The 18161-nt window shown below is 50.7% G+C and overlaps 1 protein-coding gene across 7 annotated transcripts in view; it reads right to left on the bottom strand.

Moving 5' to 3' along the window:
* The window catches only part of LOC139226821 (platelet endothelial cell adhesion molecule-like), a 151171-nt gene that overhangs the window by 60352 nt on the left and 72658 nt on the right, over nucleotides 1-18161 (bottom strand). For 6 of the 7 annotated variants that reach the window (XM_070857862.1, XM_070857859.1, XM_070857860.1 and 3 more), the window contains 3 exons: nucleotides 17441-17500; nucleotides 9699-9740; nucleotides 6082-6144 (listed from right to left, as the gene is read on the bottom strand). In XM_070857862.1, the coding sequence (XP_070713963.1) occupies nucleotides 6082-6144; nucleotides 9699-9740; nucleotides 17441-17500 (165 nt within the window). The remainder of the gene's footprint in view (nucleotides 1-6081; nucleotides 6145-9698; nucleotides 9741-17440; nucleotides 17501-18161) is intronic. The other variant, XM_070857861.1, reaches the window with a different exon arrangement.

Genomic DNA, 18161 nt, shown 5'->3' with positions numbered 1-18161 from the left:
ACGGGATCACAGAATCCACAGAACGGCTACCAACAGCCCAGATGAGGAATACAATGCTGGAGACAATTGGGAGGACTTTATAGAAAGGCTCCAGCAAAGCTTTGTAACCAAAGACTGGTTGGGCGACGATAAGGCAGACAAGAGAAAAGCCCATCTCTTGACCAGCTGTGGCTCGAAAACATAGGCCTTAATGAAGGACTTGCTGGCACCTGAGAAACCAGCAAGCAACTCGTTTGAGGAGTTGAGCACACTGGTGAGAGACCACCTGAAGCCAGCGAGCAGCCTACACATGGCCAGACACAGGTTCTACAACTATAGACGCTGTGTGGGCCAGAGCATACCCGACTTTGTGGCGGAACTTCGGAGGCTGGCTAGTTTATGTGAGTTCTCCGATGAACTAAGGAGAGAAGTACTGAGAGACTTTTTTATTGAAGGAATAGGCCACGCAGGCATATTCCGAAATCTTATAGAGATCAAGAACTTGACCCTCGAGGCAGCAGCACTGGTCGCACAGACATTCTTGGCAGGAGAAGAAGAAACGAGGTTGATCTATACTGCGGATACGACAACTAACGAAACATCAGAACAAGGGGTTCACAGCGTGAAACGAGCCACTACTCCCACACACAGACAAAGGCAGGAGAGCAGGCCTTCAACAGCAGGCAGTGGCGCCAGAAGCCATCAAGGGCCACAGGAACAGCTGTTCACACCTCATCAACCCACAATGCAAGCAATCAACTACAGACTGAGAGAAGCTCAAGAGAGATCAGCCAGACGTAGCTCATCCTTCGGAAACAATGGAAGCGGTCTGTGCTGGAGATGTGGGGGAAGGCACTCAACAAGGGGGTGTCGATTTCAGCATGCTGTTTGCAGAAACTGCAACTATACCGGGCATCTGGCTCGCATGTGTAGAAAAACAGCAGCTCGGCTGGTATACGAATCGGAAGGGTCGGAAAGCGGACCAGAAGACAGTGGGGACAGTGCCCGGGACACTGGGGTACAGCGGGTCAACACGATCAATGTCCACTGTTCTTAGAACAAGATGCCTCCAATAATGATGAGGGTCCTTCTCAATGGGATACCCGTCAACATGGAACTGGACACGGGAGCTAGTCAATCTCTCATGAGTGTCCAACAATTTGAACAGCTGTGGCCGCACAAAAGCAACAGATCAAAACTCACAAGGATTGACACCAAACTAAGGACCTATACCAAAGAAATCATCCCAGTCCTTGGCAGCGCCATGCTCTCAGTCACACACAAAGGGACGGTGAACCGACTTCCCCTGTGGATTGTCCCCGGAGATTTCCCAGTACTGTTGGGGAGAAGCTGGCTGGCAAAACTAAACTGGAAATGGGATGATGTTCACGCCATGTCGTCAGAGGAACAGACCTCCTGCTCAACAGTTCTAAGTCGTTTTGAACATCTCTTTCAGCCAGGTGTGGGCACCTTCAAAGAGGCTAAAGTTAAAATCTACATCACACAGGATGCCAGACCGGTCCATCACAAGGCTAGAGCTGTGCCTTATGTGATGAGGGAAAAGATTGAACACGAACTGGACCGGCTTCTGCGGGAAGGCATTATCTCACCCATGGAATTTAGCGACTGGGCAAGTCCCATCGTCCCCGTCATGAAGCCTGATGGATCCATACGAATCTGTGGGGATTACAAGTCTACCACAAACAGAGTCTCCCTACAGGACCAATACCCGCTGCCCAGAGCGGAGGACCTATTTGCCACATTGGCTGGAGGAAAACTTTTCTCGAAACTAGATCTCACATCTGCGTATATGAAGCAAGAATTGACCCAAGAGTCTAAGCTACTCACCACCATCAACACACATCGAGGCCTTTTCATGTACAATTGATGCCCATTCGGCATCAGGTCGGCAGCTGCTATATTCCAGCGCAGCATGGAGAGTCTGCTCAAGTCCATCCCGGGGACGGTTGTGTTTCAAGATGACATACTCAAAACGGGCAGGGACACCGACTCCCATATCCGCAATTTGGAGGAAGTACTAAGTCGATTGGATCGGGTAGGCCTAAGAGTTAAGAAATCCAAGTGTCTGTTTCTCGCGCCCGAGGTTGAATTTTTGGGCAGAAGGATTGTCGCTGATGGAATCCGCCCAACAGAATCCAAAACCGAAGCAATTCGTCTGGCACCCAGGCCCCGGAATGTCTCAGAACTGCGCGCCTTTCTCGGGCTACTCAATTACTTTGGGAACTTTATGCAGAACTTGAGCACGCTGCTGGAGCCTCTCCACATGCTACTCAGAAAGGGGTGCAATTGGTTTTGGGGGGAGGCCCAGGAACGCGCCTTCAATAAGGCACGCAACCTTCTATGTTCCAATAGTGTTTTAGCCTTTTTTGACCCAGGTAAAAAGCTAGTTCTTACATGTGATGCGTCAGCGTACGGGGTCGGGTGTGTTTTACAGCATGTCAATGATGCGGTAAATTACAACCCATTGCTTATGCCTCCAGGTCACTTTCGCGGGCGGAGCGCGGGTACGGTATAGTTGAGAAGGAGGCGCTCGCGTGCGTGTACGGTGTCAAAAAGATGCACCAACACCTTTTCGGGGCCAAGTTCGCATTAGAAACTGACCACAAACCCCTCACGTCCCTGCTATTCGAGTGCAAGGCAATAAACGCCAACGCTTCGGCGAGCATTCAGCGGTGGGCGTCTTACGACTACACGATAAGGCACAGACCAGGCACAGACAACTGTGCTGGCACACTTAGCAGGCTACCCCTGGCGACCATGGAAGAGTTCGACGAACAGGACTGTGAGATGGTCATGGCAATCAATGCCTTTGAATCCACAGGTTCACCTATGACGGCTCGCCAAATCAGAGCCTGAACGACCACCGACCCCACGTTGTCCTTAGTCAAAAGATGTGATTTAACTGGTGACTGGTTAGAGGCTCGCGATGCCTGCCCCGAGGAGATCAAACTTTTCCATAGGCGCATGCATGAACTATCACTACAGGCAGACTGCCTGATGTGGGGCAGCTGAGTAGTTATGCCCTTGCGAGGCAGAGAGGCGTTTGTCCGGGAGCTCCACCGCGAGCACCCGGGGATCGTCCTTATGAAGGCCATAGCCAGATCCCACATCTGGTGGCCTGGCATTGACACGGACTTGGAGCTCTGCGTCCGGCGGTGCACCATTTGTGCCCAACTCAGTAATGCCCCCAGGGAGGCCCCCCTAAGCCCCTGGCCCTGGCCCACCAAACCGCGGTCGCGGGTGCATGTAGACTATGCGGGCCCATTTATAGGCAAAATGTTCCTCGTAGTTGTCGATGCATTTTCAAAGTGGATCCAGTGCACCATTTTAAACTCGAGCACCACCTCCACCACTGTGGAGAGCCTTAGAACCATGTTTGCTATGCACGGAATTCCTGACATATTGGTCAGTGATAATGGTCCGTGCTTCACTAGCGCAGAATTTCAAGATTTTAGAGTTGACCATGGCATAAATCACGTTAAGACGGCACCGTTCAAGCCAGCCTCCAATGGCCAGGCAGAGCGAGCAGTGCAAATCATTAAACACGGCATGCGAAAAATCCAAGATCCCACGCTGCAGAGCCGCCTATCGCGACTGCTGCTGGCATACAGATCTCGTCCGCATTCGTTGACTGGGGTTCCCCCCACGCAACTGTTGATGAAACGTACCTTAAAGACTAGGCTCTCGTTAATCCTCCCAGGCATGCATGAAATTGTTGAGGCAAAGCGCCGGAAGCTAACTGAGTACCATGACCGAAATTCGAGGGGGAGATGGAATGAGATAGGGGACAATGTGTTTGTGCTAAACTATGGCAGGGGTCCCAAATGGCTTGCAGGGACAGTAACAGGCAAGGAAGGAAACAGGCTACTGGTTATACAAATGGACAATGGCTAAACCTGCCGGAGGCATGTAGACCAAGTAAAAAGTAGATTCACCAACAACACTGCAGAACCAGAGGCAGACTACAATGTGGAACTCACACCACACCTGGTGGACAGACAGAGGGAACAACCTGAGGAAAGGGCAGACTCAACAGACAGCCCAGGCGAGATACCAGCAATCATACTGAACGAAACAGACAGCCCAGGCGAGATACCAGCAATCACACCGAAAGAAAAACAGGCACCAAGGTAAACAACTGAACCACAACTAAGACGCTCCATGCGAGAGCATAGACCACCTGAGAGACTGAATCTATAAAGACAATAAAACCTTGGGGGAGGGTGATGTCATGTATCTCACACTAATGTATCTTACCATGCTATACATGACTGTAACTAGATATGACCTGTAACCACAAGCATACTTTACCACCAGGGGTGCACTTGCAGGAGACACTGCATACCTGTTCCACACAGGTATATAAAGGCAGGTCTCAGGCAAATGTGGCACTCGAGAGCTGTGAAATAAAGGTGCAGGTCCAGAGTGACCTTGACTTCAGCATGTGCCTCGTGTAAGTCTGTACTGCAGGGTCAGGACTGTACAGTAACACTAGGGGAAAGCAGCTAGAAAAGAATACAAGACAGAAGCACAATAGATGCATGACTGTTTGTTCATCATATATTGGATTGGTGTTTCAGTTCGGAGGAACTTGATCCAGTTGCCCCTGTGCAGAGGACTATGACATTTTAAGTGAAGTGGTTTATGATTAATCTTTATCAGCTTCATGAGAATGTTGCGAATCAAGGGGTGTGCGCGAATCTGTAGGCTGTACCTTTTGGTCTGGCTTCTCTGTGGCCTTTTTCTGAGCCTTCCCCATCCCTGCTATACAGTGATTCCTCAACATGTACTACAAAATTATGAATCATACAGCAGATCACAATAAGTTTGGAGATCATTGAGGGGCTATTCAGCAGGATGCCCTCTGACCAGGTTGTGAACAGGTATCAGTACCTGTGGGTATTCCTGGTATCCATAAAACCATTCTTTGAGAGCTGTCTATTCTAGAAACAAAGATGCTACAATTGACTGACATAGAAAAGGAATTGTGACTGCTGCCAGCATACCTGGTATCTACAACAACAACTTGTATTTGTATAGCACCTTTAACATAGTAAAACATCCCAAAGTGCTCCACAGGAGAGTTATCAAACAGAATTTGACACCAAACCACATAAGGAGCTATTAGGACAGATGAGCATGAGCTTGGCCAAAGAGGTAGATTTTAAGGAGCGCCTTAAAGGAGGAGAGCAATGTAGCAATGCAGAGAAGTTTAGGGAGGGAATTCCATAGCTTGGAGCCTAGGCAGCTGAAGGCCACCATTGATGAAGTAATGATAATTGGGGATGCAGAAGAGGCCATATTGGAGCAACTCAGAGATCTTGGAGGGTTGTAGGGCCAGAGAAGGTTAGAGATGGGGAGGTGCGAGACCATGGTGGGATTTGAAAACAAGGATGACAATTTTAAAATCAAAGCGTTGCTGGACTGGGAGCCAATGTAGGTCAGCGAGCACAGGGGTGATGGGTGAACGGGACTTGGTGCAAGTTAGGACATGGGGCAACCGAGATTTAGATGAGATCAGGTTTACAGAGTGTGCAAGGTGGGAGGTCAGCCAGGAGAGCATTGAAATAGTTGAGTTTCTAGGTAACAAAGGCATAGATTAGGGTTTTAGCAGCAGATTAGCTGAGGCAGAAACGGAGACTCGCAATGTTAAGGAGGTGATAGTAAGCTGTCTATGGGGTTGGAAGTATAGCTCAGGGTCAAATAGGATGCCAAGGTTGCGAACAATCTGGTTCAGTTTCAAACAGTGTCTTGATCAAATGCCATTTGCCATAGGTAATCTGAATGTTTATAGAGTGGAGCCCCTTCCTGTTCATAAATGCAGTGGCATTGGTTTAAAGAGTCCATATGATGATGTGAGGCTTTGTACCGGTGGGATTCCTGCTGAAAATGCTGGGTCATCTCCTGCTGCTGCTCTTTCTTTAAGTACAGGCAGATGGTTTGAAGGTTTTCTTGCAAGAAGCGACAGTGATCCGCTACTACCTCCCTGGTGATCTTCCTCAGACATTTCTAGGAAACTGTCTATGTATACAAATTAAATAAAAAATGGAAACAAAATACTTGACAATAATATGATATTACCATTTCCATTTGATGCCATGAAGTTGGTGTAGACCTCCTTGTGATCACTGTCTGAATAAGCTCCTGCAAATATATAATCTGCTATAAGTATACTGGTACAAAGAGTGCCTTTTGAATGCTTTGTACAGGTGCAGCGTTGAAAATCCGGACTCCGGACCGATCGGTGACGGGGTATTCCGGAATCCGTAAAATGTTCCGGAATCCGGACCTGCCGACCCTCGGTCCTCGCCGCCGCTGTCCTTACCTCGGGGCCTCCTCGCCGGCCCGCCTGAACACCTCCTCCACAGCGGGGCCTCGCCCAAACAGCTCCACGGTGGCGGGGCCCTGCCCGACGATCTCATCGACGGAGCTGGCGACCTGAACAGCTCCTCGCCGGGGACCCCCCCCCACACTTTCTGATGTTCCGAAATCCGGAAATACCCGAACCTGGGCTTGGGTGTTTCTGGATTCGGGACGTCAGAAAGACGATCGAAAGTCCGGAAAAGCACAGGATCCAGAACGGCTTCTGTCCAGAGGGTTCCAGATTCTCGACGCTGCACCTGTAGTGTGATAATTTAGTAGTTAAAGCACTCTGCTAAATCATGTTTTTCTTTTCGTTTAGCGACTGACCAATAAGGCTGTGCAAGAGCCAATACTGGAAATAACCATGTCAGCCCATATCAACCCTGTAACCCAAGGTGACATTTTGGATCCTTGACTGATGTTTGAACTCGGAGATATCCAATAGGTAGGTCCCCTGGATTGAAGCATTTTGTTAACGCAGAATACAGCCACTGTGCATATTCTTTTCTGTGGCAGGTTTGGAGCAACATTGCTAGAATGCCCTGTGCGAATCTGTTGCTCACATCATCCCAGATATGGCACATTTATTTTTTCTCCCAAAATGGAGCCTCCTACTCTTGTATTGCTCTATACACCAGGTGTGTCAGGAATAGATAAACTGTGCTCAACTGATTTGGAAGGTAGATACAAACAATAATACTGGGGCTCAAACCTATAAACTTCTGTGTAGCAGGTAATCAGCTAATTCTTGCCCTGCTGAGCCAAAGACACAATATCATTATAAGCAAGATATTTGGCAAAAACAAATTTGAGGAAAGTCACCCTGGGCTGTTCTAGCCATCTCATAGCTGGCTGTTGAGTAGCATTGACAGAGAGTTAGAGCAATATGGCTGCAGGGCTAGTGTATTGATAAGATGCAAAGGATGTTCCTCCATTTCACATGTAGTCCTGCTTGTACACAACAACTCCTCTAATTTTAATGTAAATGTCTCACTTATTATGCAAAATGAAGAAAACTTTCCTTAAAATGTAAAATAAATGAAATCATCTGTGAACTAGAGAAAACTTTAGGGCGTGTTTATTTTGCCTTATTGTATAGCCCATCTTGAAAGTTTAGAAACATAGAAAATAGGTGCAGGAGTAGGCCATTCGGCCCTTCTAGCCTGCACCGCCATTCAATGAGTTCATGGCTGAACATGAAACTTCAGTACCCCATTCCTGCTTTCTCACCATACCCCTTGATTCCCCTAGTAGTAAGGACTTCATCTAACTCCTTTTTGAATATATTTAGTGAATTGGCCTCAACAACTTTCTGTGGTAGAGAATTCCACAGGTTCACCACTCTCTGGGTGAAGAAATTCCTCCTCATCTCGGTCCTAAATGGCTTCCCCCTTATCCTTAGACTGTGTCCCCTGGTTCTGGACTTCCCCAACATTGGGAACATTCTTCCTGCATCTAACCTGTCTAACCCCGTCAGAATTTTAAACGTTTCTATGAGGTCCCCTCTCATTCTTCTGAACTCCAGTGAATACAAGCCCAGTTGATCCAGTCTTTCTTGATAGGTCAGTCCCGCCATCCCGGGAATCAGTCTGGTGAACCTTCGCTGCACTCCCTCAATAGCAAGAATGTCCTTCCTCAGGTTAGGAGACCAAAACTGTACACAATACTCCAGGTGTGGCCTCACCAAGGCCCTGTACAATTGTAGCAACACCTCCCTGCCCTTGTACTCAAATCCCCTCGCTATGAAGGCCAACATGCCATTTGCTTTCTTAACCGCCTGCTGTACCTGCATGCCAACCTTCAATGACTGATGTACCATGACACCCAGGTCTCTTTGCACCTGCCCTTTTCCTAATCTGTCACCATTCAGATAATAGTCTGTCTCTCTGTTTTTACCACCAAAGTGGATAACCTCACATTTATCCACATTATACTTCATCTGCCATGCATTTGCCCACTCACCTAACCTATCCAAGTCGCTCTGCAGCCTCATAGAATCCTCCTTGCAGCTCACACTGCCACCCAACTTAGTGTCATCCGCAAATCATTGAATTGATGACAAATGTATCCTCTAGCAACATTATCGACAAGAGTATCAGGTATGCATTTTCCTGACGTTCAGTTTTCCTGCCATACTCTTTAATCCCCTCCTCTTGCCCCCCCCCCATAAAAAATGTTCATCATAGATGGTCCCTCGAACGAGGATGACTTGCTCCCACGAGTTCACAGATGTTTCAATAAAGGACCCGATGTTCCAGTCTTGAACTCCAATTGAGGGTGTGGAAGATGCCTGTGCGTGGATTTTTTTAACATGTGGTGACATCAGCCACGACATGGGCTCGACAGAGCTAGGCCTTTATCCAGTGGCAAGGGTAATCCAGGACGACTGAAGACCTGCTCTGCTGCATGGACCTAGTGCACACACACATCGCAGTGTGGGCTGGCCCGTGCTGTCCCTGGGCCCTCGGCTCTTCTGGGCCCCGTACCCTCATTCGCCGCACCTCCGCCACGTAAGTAACATACATCAAACAAGGAATAGTAAAGAACGATGGGCATGTAACAAAATGTTAAATATTTTCTGTTGCTTAAAAATTGCAGCACCAAACTAGTGTCCCATGGTTTTCTTTTCCATTAATGAAATCATTTAACAATATTTTTTCTCACATTCTAGTAGTTATATTGAAAAGAATCCCATTTAAAAAAAAAAAGTGAATTCTATGTTGAACTCAAACGAATCTCTGACACAGAGGAACTGAAAACTTCAGGGACAGAGTTGATATATTTGATTCACTGAATTGTAGAGCATTATGGCTAGTTTTGGTGAGGCTATAGAAATATTGCCCATAGAATGCAACTAGTTGGGGTTGAATAACATACATTGTAATGCATTAAAAAAATACTCTAGGGATGAGGGGCAACACTGGCAACGCAACATTTATTGTCTGTCCACAGTAGGTCTAAGGACATTAAGGTGAACTTGATGGGTTTTTATGACAATCCAGCAAATTTCATGGTTATTTTTCTGGTTATTTTTCAATGGTGACTTATGAACTCGTGACCTCTGGGTCGTTAATCTAGTAACATAACCACTAGGCTACTATACCTGTTAGCTTAGTGTGCTACATTTTTTCTTTGTTTGCTTTCATAGGTCAGTAAGCTATTTCTCATTCTCTTTGAAATTTAAACTGTTCTTGCACACCTCCATTACGAAATTAAATAAATTGATAGAGTCCATTCGAGTGTAAATTGTATACAGTTTGGAATTAGAGGACACAGTGAATGGAATTAACTTTCCTCATTCCATAAGCTTTTACAACTGTAATTGTGATGATTACCTGCAAGTTGTATCAGTGTGCCAGAATCTGTTTGGTTGAGTCCTGCAAACATAGAATTTCAGTCAATATGATAAAAGGAACATTGAAACCCAAATTCTCAAAGCACAATGCGAAATACTATCTTTAAAAAAAACATTTCCCCTATGAAGGGGAAATATCACTGACTCCGCCCCCGCCCCAGCGCAATTCCTACTAACCCTTTTCTGCGCGTGCGTCCAACATCACGTTGCCTCCGATCCATCCAGCAGCATCCCTGAGGCCCGAGCAGCTGAACACATCTGCCGAGCCTCCCCAAGCAGGCCCCGAGCCTCCCCGAACCCGAGCAGGCCCCGAGCCTCCCCAAACCCGAGCAGGCCCCGAGCCTCCCCAACGGGGCCCCGAGCCATCCACAGCGCCGGGGAGAGAGAGCTTGCGCGGGGGGAATGGGGCGGAAAGTGGAAGAGAGAGAGCTTGGGGGCATGGGGGGTGGGCAGAGAGAGAGCTTGAGGGGTGGGGGAAGAGAGAGATCCTGGGGGGATTGAGCAGCGAGAGCTTGGGGTGGGCAGAGCTGGGGGGAAAGGTGGAAGAGAGAGACCTTTGGGGGGGGGGAGAGAGAGAGAGCTCGGATGGGGAAGAGAGAGAGAGAGAGAGAGAGAGAGCTCGGGTGGGGGAGAGAGAGAGAGAGAGAGAGAGAGAGAGAGAGAGAGAGAGAGAGAGAGCTCGGGTGGGGGAGAGAGAGAACTCGGGTGGGGGAGAGAGAGAGAGAGCTCGGGTGGGGGAGAGAGAGAGTTCGGGTGGAGGAGAGAGAGCTTGGGTGGAGAAGAGAGAGCGCTCGGGTGGAGGAGAGAGAGCTCGGGTGGAGGAGAGAGAGCTCGGGTGGAGGAGAGTGAGAGCTCGGGTCGGGGAGAGAGAGAGCTCGGGTCGGGGAGAGAGAGAGCTCGGGTGGGGGAGAGAGAGAGTTCGGGTGGAGGAGAGAGAGAGAGAGAGTTCGGGTGGAGGAGAGAGAGCGCTCGGGTCGGGGAGAGAGAGAGCTCGGGTCGGGGAGAGAGAGAGCTCGGGTGGGGGAGAAAGAGAACTCGGGTGGGGGAAGAGAGAGAGAGAGAGAGAGAGAGAGCTCGGGTGGGGGAGAGAGAGAGAGCTTGGGTGGGGGAGAGAGAGCTCGGGTGGGGGAGAGAGAGAGAGAGAGAGAGCTCGGTTGGGGGAGAGAGAGTGAGAGAGAGCGAGCTCGGGTGGGGGAGAGAGAGAGAGAGAGCTCGGGTGGGGGAAGAGAGAAAGAGAGAGAGAAAGCTCGGGTGGGGGAGAGAGAGAGAGAGAGCTCGGGTGGGGGAGAGAGCGAGAGCTCGGGTGTGGGAGAAAAAGAGCGAGAGCTCGGTGGGGAAGAGAGAGAGAGAGAGAGAGAGAGAGAGAGAGCTCGGGTGGGGGAAAGAGAGAGAGTGAGAGAGAGAGAAAGAGAGAGAGCTCGGGTGGGGGAGAGAAAGAGAGAGAGCTCGGGTGGGGGAGAGAAAGAGAGAGAGCTCGGGTGGGGGAGAGAAAGAGAGAGAGCTCGGGTGGGGGAGAGAAAGAGAGAGAGCTCGGGTGGGGGAGAGAAAGAGAGAGAGCTCGGGTGGGGGAGAGAAAGAGAGAGAGCTCGGGTGGGGGAGAGAAAGAGAGAGAGCTCGGGTGGGGGAGAGAAAGAGAGAGAGCTCGGGTGGGGGAGAGAAAGAGAGAGAGCTCGGGTGGGGGAGAGAAAGAGAGAGAGCTCGGGTGGGGGAGAGAAAGAGAGAGAGCTCGGGTGGGGGAGAGAAAGAGAGAGAGCTCGGGTGGGGGAGAGAAAGAGAGAGAGCTCGGGTGGGGGAGAGAAAGAGAGAGAGCTCGGGTGGGGGAGAGAGAGAGAGAGAGAGAGCTCGGGTGGGGGAGAGAGAGAGAGACAGCTCGGGTGGGGGAGAGAGAGAGAGAGAGAGAGCTCGGGTGGGGGAGAGAGAGAGAGAGAGCTCGGGTGGGGGAGAGAGAGAGAGAGAGACAGCTCGGGTGGGGGAGAGAGAGAGAGAGAGAGAGCTCGGGTGGGGGAGAGAGAGAGAGAGAGCTCGGGTGGGGGAGAGAGAGAGAGAGCTCTGGCGTGGCGGGGGGGAGAGAGAGAGAGAGAGCTCGCGTGGGGGTGGGAGAGAGAGAGAGAGAGAGCTCGGGTGGGGGAGAGAAAGAGAGAGAGCTCGGGTGGGGGAGAGAAAGAGAGAGAGCTCGGGTGGGGGAGAGAAAGAGAGAGAGCTCGGGTGGGGGAGAGAAAGAGAGAGAGCTCGGGTGGGGGAGAGAAAGAGAGAGAGCTCGGGTGGGGGAGAGAAAGAGAGAGAGCTCGGGTGGGGGAGAGAAAGAGAGAGAGCTCGGGTGGGGGAGAGAAAGAGAGAGAGCTCGGGTGGGGGAGAGAAAGAGAGAGAGCTCGGGTGGGGGAGAGAAAGAGAGAGAGCTCGGGTGGGGGAGAGAAAGAGAGAGAGCTCGGGTGGGGGAGAGAAAGAGAGAGAGCTCGGGTGGGGGAGAGAGAGTGCTCGGGTGGAGGAGAGAGAGAGCTCGGGTGGGGGAGAGAGAGAGCTCGGGTGGGGGAGAGAGAGAGCTCGGGTGGGGGAGAGAGCGCGTTCGGGTGGGGGAGAGAGAGCGCTCGGGTGGGGGAGAGAGAGAGAGAGAGAGAGTGAGAGCTCGGGTGGGGGAGAGAGAGAGCTCGGGTGGAGGAGAGAGAGAGCTCGGGTGGAGGAGAGAGAGAGCTCGGATGGGGGAGAGAGAGTGCTCGGGTGGGGGAGAGAGAGAGCTCGGGTGGGGGAGAGAGAGAGCTCGGGTGGGGGAGAGAGAGAGCTCGGGTGGGGGAGAGAGAGAGCTCGGGTGGGGGAGAGAGAGAGCTCGGGTGGGGGAGAGAGAGAGCTCGGGTGGGGGAGAGAGAGCGCTCGGGTGGTGGAGAGAGAGAGAGAGAGAGAGAGAGAGCTCGGGTGGGAGAGAGAGAGAGCTCGGGTGGAGGAGAGAGAGAGAGCGAGAGAGAGAGCTTGGGTAGGGGAGAGAGAGAGAAAGAGAGAGAGAGAGAGAGAGCTCGGGTGGGGGAGAGAGAAAGAGAGAGCTCGGGTGGGGAAGAGAGAGAGAGAGAAAGCTCGGGTGGGAGGAGAGAGAAAGAGAGAGCTCGGGTGGGGGAGTGGGAGAGAGAGAGAGAGAGAGAGAGAGAGAGAGCTCGGATAGGAGAGAGAGAGAGAGCTTGGGTAGGGGAGAGAGAGACAAAGAGAGAGAGAGAGAGCTCGGGTGGGGGAGAGAGAAAGAGAGAGCTCGGGTGGGGAAGAGAGAGAGAGAGAAAGCTTGGGTGGGAGGAGAGAGAAAGAGAGAGCTCGGGTGGGGGAGAGGGAGAGAGAGAGAGAGAGAGAGAGAGAGAGAGCTCGGATAGGAGAGAGAGAGAGAGCTCGGATAGGGGAGAGAGAGAGAGAGCTCGGGTGGGGGAGAGAGAGAGAGAGCGAGAGCTCGGGTGGGGGAGCCAGAGAGTGAGAGAGCTCGGATGGAGGAGAGAGAGAGAGAGAGCTCGGGTGGGGGAGAGAGAGCGAGAGCTTGGGAGGGTGGGAGTGAGAGAGCTTGGGGAGGGGTGGGAGGGAGAGAGCGAGCTTGAGGGGGTGGGAGCTTTGAGGGGGTGAGAGAGAGAGAGAGAGAGAGCTTGGGGTGGGGGTTGGGAGAGAGTGAGCTTGGGGGGGTGGTGGGAGAGAGAGCGCTTGGGGGGGTGGGAAAGAGAGAGCTTGGGGGGAGGGGAAGAGAGCTTGGTGGGGAGGGAGTGGGTAGAAAGAGAGCTTGAGAGTGAGAGTTTGGAGGGCTGGGGAGGAGAGAGAGCGAGCTTGGTGGGGGAGAGAATGAGCTGGGGAGTGGGGGCGGTGAGAGAGAACTCGGAGAAGACAGATATGTTCTTCCTACTCCCTGGTGCATGTGTTAAAAGGGACATCGTTGGGGTGGATGAAATCCAGAAGTCACAACACTGTCACTATTAACCATACCCAATAAACATGTAAACAATCCGCACACAATGCCCCATTTATGGGTGCGGGGGTGGGGGTATAAAGTCTTGTGCTTTGGGTTAAGGTCTTCAGCTGGTGGAGGGATGCACTTGCGCTGGGGTAATGGACTTCGGTTGTGGGAGGCAGCACACAAGTCTTTTAGAGGAGACAAATAAACATTTGGCCAAGTGACCCCCGATCTGGGGGACACTCCAAACATTTCGCAAGGCCCGTTTTTTTTTTGTTGTTGTTTTTTTAAAATATTTTTGTAGATTTTTGGGGGGTTTTTTTTGGGCTCTAAAAACATAATTTACAAGTGCCCCCTATAAAAGGGGAGGGGGGACACTAAAACCCGGCAATTAAAACAAATTAAACTTTAAAACATAAAATCAAATTAAAATTTGGTTGCCGGGGGTGATGATGCACTCCAGTCCCGCCGGAAGGCCGCGAGCGGGGAGGCGGCACACATGCTGGGGTAAGGGACTTCAGCTGTAACTTGGTGGCTTTTGGGGAGATCTATCCGCTTTGGCTTCTGAAGTCAAATGGATCGAATTACAAATTGGAAATTCACTCCGAACTTGGGCTGGCCGGTTCCAGTTACACATTCCAGAAGAACTTCAGGGTGTGGCTTATCCTCCAAGAGGACCAATCAGCAATAGGTTGGAGAGTCAATCAGAGAAACAACTGCATTTCAGTTAGTACAAATAGACATATCTATATTTTAAATACAAAGAGGAAAATGTTATATTTGGTGGAGCAATGTAGCTCAGTGAGGAAACCTGTGATGAGCAAGTGCGACTTGATTTGGGATAGAATATGGGCAGCAGAGTTTTGGATGAGCTAATATTTATGGAGGGTGGAGGATGGGAGGCTTGTCAGGAGAGCATTGAAGTAATCTGAAGATGACAATGGCATGGATGAGGGTTTCAGTGGCAGGTGGGCTGAGGTGGTGTTGGAGGCACTGTTACCCCTAATCCATGCGGGTGCACAGCTGGGCAGTTCCCTCGAGGCTGCCGCACAGGTCTGCTGGAATGGGCTCCTGCACGCAGGTGTTCTTTTCAATCGCATCCCACAGGCTCATTCTTTCGGCCCGCAGGAGCGAGTTTCAGCGCCTGTGCATTGGACCCATTTTGGTGCTTGCATGCTAGATCCCGCTACAGGCCTGACCCTGAGCACTGAGGAACTGCCTGCGAATGCTGTGACTATCCAAACCACCATTTTTGCAGCGTTTGCGCACGCGCAAGGTAATCCAGAGCGCATCACCGAACAGTTGCGGCCTTGCAGCGCGGACATATTTTCTTCAACTCCATGATAGAACCAGCTGGAGTGGAGGAGAGGATCGAAAGGGGAGAGAGTGAGTGAGAGAGGGGCTGGGGGAGAGACTCAGGGGAGAGAGAATGAGAGCAAGACAGGGGCGAGTGAGACTGGGGCGAGAGAGCGAGAGCACCTGGGCGAGAGGGCGAGGCTGGTGGAGCAAGAGAGTGAGCGAGAGAGACTGGTGGAGCAAGAGAGAGAGAGACTGGGGGAGAAAGAGATTGGGTGGGAATGAGAGAGACTGGGAGACGGGGGAGAGAGAGACTGGGGGTGGGGTGGACAGAGAAACTGGGTAGGTGGGGGAGAGAGAGAGAGAGAGAGAGAGAGAGAGAGACGGGGAGGAGAGATAGAGACTGGGGTGCGGGGGGCGGGGAAGAGAGAATCTGGGGGGGCGGTGAGAGACTGGGGTGCAGGGGTGAGTGGGGGGGAGAGAGAGAGAGATTGGGGTGTGAGTGAGGGAGAGACTGGGGGACGGGGGGAGAGAGGGACATGGGGGAAAGAGAGAAACGGAGTGGGGACTGGGGGAGATAGAGATTGGGGTGGGAGTGAGAGAGGGACTAGGGCAGAGAGACTGGGGTGGGAGAGAGACAGGGGTGGTGGGGGAGAGACAGAGAGAGCAAGAGAGAGAGAGACAGGGGGTGGGGGGGGGAAAGAGATAGACTGGGGTGCTGGGGGGGAGAAAGAGACTGGGAGGAGAGAGAGAGATATTGGGGTGAAGAGAGAGGCTGGGGGGCAGGGTGGAGAGATGGGGGGGAGAGAGAGGGACTGGGGGGTGGGGTGGAGAGAGAGACTGGGAGGAGAGAGAGGGAGAGAGAGACTGGGGGGGGGAGAGAGAGGCTGGGGGGAGAGAGAGAGAGAGAGAGAGAGAGAGAGAGAGAGAGAGAGAGAGAGAGAGAGAGACTGGGGGGGTGGGGGAGGAGAGAGAGACTGGGTGGGTGGGGGGGGAGAGAGACTGGGGGGTGGGGGGGGAGAGAGCGAGACACTGGGGACGGGGGGCGAAGAGAGAGACTGGGGAGAGAGAGAGTGAGAGACTGGGGGGTGGGGGAGAGAGAGACTGGGGGAGAGGGGGATTCACTGGGGGGGATGGAGGGAGAGGCGGGAGAGAGAGAGAGAGAGACTGGGGAGAGAGAGAGCGAGTGAGAGACTGAGGGAAGAGAGAGATTGAGGCAGGGAATTTGTACGATGAACTAAAAGCTTTTAATTAATTGTAACATAAACTTGCAGAATGACCATGTAAATTAATTTCAATATAGGTAAGTGTGAGGTGGTGCATTTTATTAGGAGAAATAAGGTGGCCACCTAAACTTCAGGAAATAAGAATCTAAGTGGGGTAAAGGTGTAAAGGGATCTAGGGATATAGCTTCACAAATCATTAAAAGTAGTAATGCAGGTTTAAAAAAACCATAAAAGTGCAAAAAAAGCACTGGGGTTCATTTCTAGAGAAATAGAATTCAAAAGTTATGTTAAACCTGTATAGAACCTTGTCTGATTGTCTCATGAATTGAGACAGTAGGATGGCAATATGACATTACTGTATACAGGTATACAAGTTGTTGTTGTAAAATTTGCCCAAGGACGAGAAGGTTCGCTCAAAGGATTCCTTGGGCCACTCAGTACAAAAAAAAGAGAGGGAACTTTGGTTGGAGGTGGATGATATCACAAAAACGGAAGTAAGTCTTTGTGCTGGAGAGGATGGGTGAGTCTGAAACTGCATTCGGGTTGAATAGGACAGCAAGGTTGCAAACTGTCTGGATAAGCCTGAGACAGTAGTCAATCATGCCGCAAAATGGAGTGGATATAAATGGGGTGGACAGATGAAGTGTCCAACCCCCTTGAACAGTATACATGTGGCCTTTGTAAATGGTACAGAAACCCAGAGATACAACTTCTGCCCCATTTGTCACCACCTCCTTGGATATCTGCCCTTATTGCATTGAAAAGATTGTGCAAATTCTAAGCTATGGTGTTCTCAAATCTTGGGCTATCTATGTTTCTATCTTTTTTGCTGGTGATAAGTTGAAATCTGTTATCCTCATTGTTCGGCACTTTGGAACTAGAAGTGCCCCACAAACCAGCTGATTTCCAGTCTCCAATGCATTGTATAACTAGAAGAAATTGGTCATGAATGGGACAAATTCAGAAAACAAAATTCAGCTTACAAGCGCATTTTTGCAGTATAGCTATGAGTTAATGTTGAATTTTGAAGCCTTGAATACGTTGTGTAAGGACATCATTAGGCTGCTGCACATTGCATCTGGAGCAAACTGTGCATGTGCAGCAACATTTTTGAACATTCTTTTGACTTTTTCTATATACATTTATAGATTCGAGTCAGCAAGTCAACAAAAGTCCTGAAGTCACTATAATGAATAGTCATGAACACACACTCGTGCCCTACTCAGCAGCAAAAAGTGATTTTATAAAATCTATTACTGTGAGGAAGTTATGAGAATTTTTTGTGTTTCTTACTTGGGCGTGTCATTTTTACAACTTTACTGTAAATGTCCCTTCTACTTCCTTTCAGCGATGCTAGAAATAAGAGGCAAATATTTTACGGAGTTTTGAAGAGCAAAGGTGTTTGTACAATAAGATCGCTCACAGTCATTTCCACACAATGAGGCTATAAAATTACTCTATTGACCATATTCAGTGAATTTTCAAACGTTTGCTTCTCACACAGTCGTGCTATCTTTGCTGTACATCTATATATTAGAATCAGGGCTGGATTAAGGGCCTGATGGGCCTGGGGCAAACTGATCCAAATGGGCCTATAGTTATGTTCATGGTCATTACATTACGTATAAATATAACAAATTATTACATAGAAACATAGAAACATAGAAAATAGGTGCAGGAGTAGGCCATTCGGCCCTTCGAGTCTGCACCGCCATTCAATAAGATCATAGCTGATCACCCACCCCAGCACCCCACCCTCACGCCCCCTCCACATCCCCCGACCCCCCCCCAGCCACAGCTCCCTCCTGAACACATCCAATGAACTGGCATCAACAACTCTCTGCGGCAGGGAACCCCACAGGCCAACAACTCCCCGAGTGAAGAAGTCTCTCCCCATCCCAGCCCCAAACAGCCCACCCCCCCATCCCAAGACCGTGCTCCCCCCGCCCCTGGCTCCGGACCCACCCAACACCGGGAACACTCCTCCCGCACCCAACCCGCCCCGTCCCGTCAG

The sequence above is a fragment of the Pristiophorus japonicus genome, chromosome 16 (genome assembly GCF_044704955.1).
Source record: "Pristiophorus japonicus isolate sPriJap1 chromosome 16, sPriJap1.hap1, whole genome shotgun sequence".
In the NCBI taxonomy this organism is placed as follows: Eukaryota; Metazoa; Chordata; class Chondrichthyes; family Pristiophoridae; genus Pristiophorus; species Pristiophorus japonicus.
Note: the sequence above shows the minus strand (reverse complement) of the source record. Positions and strands in the feature narration are given on the sequence as shown.